Raw genomic sequence first — 5,808 nt, forward strand, 5'->3', positions numbered from 1 at the left:
CATGAGTTACTTTTATTCCCCATCACCTACTAAACAAGTTCTTTGTCTTGAGCTGCCGGGCGGCTATCAAGCGTCCCGACTCCCGATGGCCTCCATCGTGCATCGGTCGGACATCGGGCAAGCAACCGTCTTCCACTTCCCCTTTGGCCATGTTTGGTTTACCCTAGGACACCTAGTGCTACAAGAGAATCTTAAATGCATGGAATATTAAATACAATTTATTTGCAAAACCTTTTCATAGATATATCCAACTTTGCGCGACAAATCTAATGAGTCTATTTAATCCATGATTGACTACAATAATACTACAGTAACCATCCTCTAATTATACGGTCAAAGACCTTATTAGATTCGTCTCGCAAAATAGCGCAGGAATTCTAGAGTTAGTTTTATAAACTGTCTTTATTTAATATCTTAACTGGTGGTCAAAATTTGATACAGTAACATAGCGCTACAAAGGCCATTTAGAGCGTATTCAATGGTTAGCAACTCAGCTAGGCCGTGTTTAGATATTTAGGGGTAAAATTTTTGAAAGGGAATCTTACTATTTCAGAGTACTAAATGAAATATATCTATAAAATTTATTGCTTAGATGGGTTGTAAATCGCGAGACGAATCTAACGAGCCTAATTAATCTATAATTAGTGGATGGTTACTGTAGCATCACTGTTGCAAATCATGGATGGATTAAGTAAGCTCATTAGATTCGTCTCGCGATTTATAACCCATCCGTGTAAAAATTTTTATAAATAAATTTCATTTAGTACTCTATGTATATGTCTAAACATGTGATGTAATATTTTTTGCTAAAAAAATTTTGGCATCTAAACACGGCCCAGTACATACACGGCCCAGTACATCAGACCGGAACGTATCGATAAAACGATAGCCACGACCGCACCCCCGCATCGGCCTGCGGGTCGATCTGACGATCTCGTGACCATCGCTCACGGAGTCGCCTCCTCTCCTTCACCAGTGGACGCGCCGTCGTTCCCGTCCTCTACCGAAGCCACGGAGCGCGCAATTGACCTCTCCAATCCACGGGTACTGGATGTCTAGATCAGTGAGGAGTCGGATCTCTTTATTTGTGCCTTGTTGGTAAGTAACCCTAACTTGAGCGGATGGATGCTTTTTCCGTTTCTGAAGTGATTTTCTTCTTCGGGGATTATCTAGCTTATCCGAACAATCAAAGTGTCAAATTCAAATCTCGGGTTGGTTGCTGCATGTTGGGTTACTAATATTCGATGTACCTATTGGTAATTCTGGTTCCACGCTAAGTCCCCTGTCTATTGTATCGCTTCCAGCAGGTAAAGGTACCGGATGGCTGACACCGAGGATCGTGAACCTACTTTCGTTCCCCAATCCTTATCGAACGCTGTGGATGCAAGCCCTAAGAGACGAGAGATGCCAGTGGTAGTCGTTACTGCACCCAAAGTTATCTGGCTTTCAGCTCCACTAATTTTTATTTAATTACTTATCGGACATAGCAAAGTTGTACTCTTTCTCAGCAATTGTGGTTATTGCCTCCCAGGAATCGACCATTCAGAGCAGCGAAGACTACCTATGTGGACAAGTTCCAAATAACACTAGATACAATCTTCGTGGTCGAGATGTTGATTTAGCAACACAGTTGAGGAGGGAAGAACACAAGATGGACAGAGAGAAATGCTTTGAAACGAAGCGCTTAAGGAAAGAACAGAAAATGCGAGAAGATAGAGAATGTGTGGACAAGGCCCTCAGGGCAAGAGCAGTTCTTGATGCACAATACAAAGCATGGAAGGAAGAACAGAGGAAGCTAAGGCTCTCCAAACAAGGTGGTGACAACAATGACGGTGACTTCAGCGGTAACAAAGGCGAGAAGGGAAGCGTTTATACACGTTAGTGTTTTGCCTCTCTTCACCTTTTTCTTGCCTTCATTACTTACTCTGTGCATCAACTTGCTGCAGGGGAGATCATTAATAAACCTCCAGAAGGTTCTGGAGGTTTGCTTCTCTTCCCTTTTTACATCTTTATTACAACCAGGAAAAGTTTGGTTTGTGCCATAGTGCTTCCATCATTTATTAAAGGGTGTTACTTCTTAATTTGTAACTAGACTGGCTACCATATGAATCGGATGATGAGTTTGGGACAGAATTTGAGCTGAAGCACACAAGCTGGGAAGTTGAGAAGTTCACTTTAGAGCTTGCTCGATGTATGGTTGGGCTTGAGTCTTTTACTGGTAAATAATTTCATCTGGATGAACTGTGGTGCTTGTGTTTGTGTTGGCTCACCAAATCACTACTATTTCATTTTTTGTTCTATTCCGGAGACACAAAGATTTTCTCTTGCTCTGGCACAATAGTTGAATATGTGGACGATACTGGTTATGTAGTAACATCTGCAAGCTTAGTAAGATGTCCAGACAGAGATGAGCAAATTGATAAACCGAAGGTTGCTGAACTCTCTCTATCCTCTGTAGAATCATTGTCTTTCTTTATAATAGCAAACATTAAACTTTGTTCATATGGCTGTAGATCAATGTATGGTTAGCAAGTGGTCAAAAACTTGAAGGTTTTGTGTCAAATGTGGACTTCTATTACAATATCTGTGTGATCAAGGTCCCTTGCACTGTTCACCTGCCAAGCAAAAGCTTCTGTCCAAACACTGGGTTCTTTAACTTTTATGAAAACCATACAAGAGATGTTGTAGCTCTAGGCCGTAGTTGTGAGCCTTGCAGCTTAAAGGTTGCTTCAGGAAAGCTTATTCCAAGGAGAAGCAGGTTTGATTGTGAAGAGCTATTGGTTTCTTCTTGCAAAATTTCAAAGGTAGGTCAAGCAACTCCTGTATGCTTTGCAAATTGATCCCTGATGTAGTAATTTACAATTCTTAGTTGACGTTTGTTGGGCCCTTTCATGAACACCATTATTTGAGTACCTTTTTGTAGGGCTATGTCAACCTTGATCTCAAGGTCAAGGATCTCATTTTACACTATCTTACATTTCAGAGACGTTATATATCCAATGTGTTGCACCATACAATTTTTTTATGAACTTGCTCTTATAGAGGGTGATTGATCTCCTTTCACTATCTTGTGGATTTTTTTTTCAGTCATATAGATCAACTATAAGTCTGGGATCTGAACCTCAAATTCATGTATCTCGATCAGCCTATAGTTCAATTTTGTGATCTGCCAGTGCAATTCCTACATTCCAATCAACAAATAATGCTATGAAGTCATAAAGTCACTCTTCCATACCCTCCCTAAAATGTTTCTTATAAAGATTACATATTCTTTTTATCTGCATAGTTCATTTCCTGAGATTTCAGTTTATGTGCCCGAGAATATTTTCTTGTCTAAAACATGTGAGCAGAACTACCTAAGCCCAATTAAAATTTTCTGTACTTTATGTGTCGTCATTAGCATTTATCTCAAGTGCTAGAGGTGAAATATTATTATTAGCCTCTATCTTTATTATCTTCGCAAAAGTTAAGTTTTGGAACTGTCAAGTGGGATAGTGAGTAATACCATATGGTGACTGAAGTTTCATAACTGATTATAGATTTGACATGATTTCTAAATTTGGTAGGAATAAGGCTATCTAGATCCTGTATGTTTACAGGGAAATTTTGTGATGGCTTATAGTCCTGGATTATTCTGTTGTGACAAACAAGCTTTGTTAATTAAATGCTGAAGTTTGTGGCTTGCAGCTATACTGGGAATATAAGTTGCAAATATGGATCTTTTGCTTGACGTTTATCATATAACAGGATAAATTTCTTGTCATATTATGTCCATGCTTTACTTATGTTTCTTACAAATATCAGTTAAATACTAGCAACATGTTTTGCAGAGAGGTGTTGGCGGTCCTTTGATGGATTTTGATGGAAATGTAATTGGAATGAATTTCTATGACAAGAAAGAAACTCCTTTTCTTCCAAGTTTCATTGTATTGAAGTGTTTGCAGCACTTCGATATCTTTGGGTAATTCTTTTGTTACTTATCTTTTCACATTATTTTTACCATGTACTGTACTAATTAAGCTGCATCCTCATTTCATTTTGATATTAGGGGAAATGTGTCTTACGTTCTTCTCCTCCTTTGAGGATAGTGCCACATACTCTTTCCACCAGTGATGAATAAAATGATCCATCTGATGATGCAGGAAGGTGATACGACCATTGCATGGGCTGCGAGTTAAAACTCTTTATGAAGCAAACCTCAGTCTACTTGAAAAAAAGTTACAGAGTGGAATCCCTGAAAGATGCGGTGTGATTGTGGTGAAGGTATGCATCTTTATCTTCTGCTTTGTTCTTTTGTGTTGATGTTTCTAATTAATGCTGCTAATGTCAACTTGGCCATAGGAATACAGAAACATTCTGTCTTTAGTATATCTGAAGCACACTGTATATTATCAAATGGTTTCAGGTCTGCTGTTGTGAATAAGTATCTTTTGCTTTCTGTTTAATTGTGTTGCAGGTACAAGAACCTTCTGCAGAACTTTCTGAGATAAAGGTCGGGGACATAATCACTCATGTTGATGGTGTACCGTTCTCCAATGCTGCAGAGGTATTTACCATTTAAGCGGGAAATCCTTGGTCTGTCAACAATGTTGTTGAGTATCTTCTTTTTGTGGTACTAGCTTGGTGGCATCCTTCTGGATATGTGCGGTAAGCTTTGGCTGGACAGGCAGAAAATGAACCCTTCAGATGTTTTCAACCAGACGGCAGCACTGATGAGCCTTAAGGTTTTACTCTCAAGAATTGCATTGGGTGTTTGTTCTGAATGTTGCTGACATTCTAACTGTCTTGTTTTTATATCCAATACAGTTTCGTGTGAGAACATATAGAGATGCTAAATCTGAAGTTATAACTCAAATCATCAACGTCAACAAGTTTACTCCCAGCAGACTTAACAAGTATATTAGAATCTGGAAATTGCAGCCTTTGGAGTGTGTAGTATATTAACACTTTGTTTACCTGCAGGTGGCCACTTCCCAGGCCAATTATTGTCCGGCAATACGAACATGGTAAAGTTATCAGCGAAGAGTGGTACATGACTGGTGTTTGAAGTCAGCACTGTCTTGTTCTGAAGCATCACCAGGGAGTCTATATATAAGCTAAATGGCCATCTGAACTAATATAAGCTTAGTAGTAATGATGCCTGAATGTTGTACTTGTCTTTCTCAGCATGCTAGTATTCAGGGAAGCCGTCGGGGTCGCACTCTCACGGAATTGTTGCCTCTAAGCTCGGCCATCTTACGTGAAGCTAATTCTATAGTCCACCGTGATTTCTCCTCCGAGCGGTTGATTTTTTTCCACAGCTTCCACGTGGCGGGACCCACCACCCACTACCGCCCCCCATCTTCTCCTTCCTCCGTCCCTCTCTCATATCCATCCCCGCGCCGCGCCTCCCCCCTTCTCCTTCCTCCTGCTGCTCCCCTTCTCCTTCCTCCGTCCCTCTCTCTCAGATCCATCCCCGCGCCGCGCCTCCCCCCCTTCTCCTTCCTCCTGCTCCTCCCCTTCTCCTTCCTCCGTCCCTCTCTCAGATCCATCCTCGCGCGCGCTCCCTCCTTTTCCTTCCTCCTGCAGCCTCCCTTCTCCTTCCTCCTGCGGCCGCGACGCGACCACGAGTCCGCGGCGCGGCGGCGGGGTGGGGAGCTCCGCCCGCGAGCTCGGCGGCCCCGAGTCCGCGGCGCGTCGGCGGCGGACGTGGGTAGCTCTACCCGCGGCACGGCGGCGGCGGCCCGCGGGGAGCCCCGCCCGCGGCGCGTCGCACGGCGGCGGCGGGAGGCGCGGCGGGGAGGGCCGGCAGCGGCGGGGAGGCCCAGA

At 42.5% G+C, this 5,808-nt stretch overlaps 1 protein-coding gene across 15 annotated transcripts; it reads left to right on the plus strand.

The window, feature by feature from the left end:
- The first annotated feature begins 873 nt into the window (after window positions 1-873).
- Window positions 874-5,224, plus strand: LOC120676415. 15 transcript variants are annotated; one of them, XM_039957735.1, is made up of 13 exons: window positions 874-1,098; window positions 1,308-1,413; window positions 1,532-1,877; window positions 1,947-1,982; window positions 2,093-2,218; window positions 2,309-2,430; window positions 2,514-2,804; window positions 3,831-3,961; window positions 4,143-4,263; window positions 4,457-4,546; window positions 4,620-4,724; window positions 4,807-4,895; window positions 4,963-5,224. In XM_039957735.1, exons 2-13 carry the CDS (start codon window positions 1,321-1,323, stop codon window positions 5,045-5,047), a joined length of 1,635 nt encoding a protein of 544 aa, XP_039813669.1. In that variant the 5' UTR covers window positions 874-1,098; window positions 1,308-1,320; the 3' UTR covers window positions 5,048-5,224. The 15 variants fall into 15 exon arrangements, 14 of the variants coding, with proteins under 14 accessions (XP_039813669.1, XP_039813653.1, XP_039813699.1 ...); XM_039957719.1 differs by having other exon boundaries at window positions 2,093-2,217; window positions 2,305-2,430; XM_039957765.1 differs by having other exon boundaries at window positions 884-1,098; window positions 1,305-1,434; window positions 1,532-1,853; window positions 2,093-2,217; window positions 2,305-2,430.
- The last annotated feature ends 584 nt before the right edge of the window (window positions 5,225-5,808 follow it).

Source organism: Panicum virgatum, chromosome 2K (genome assembly GCF_016808335.1).
Source record: "Panicum virgatum strain AP13 chromosome 2K, P.virgatum_v5, whole genome shotgun sequence".
NCBI classification, from domain to species: Eukaryota; Viridiplantae; Streptophyta; class Magnoliopsida; order Poales; family Poaceae; genus Panicum; species Panicum virgatum.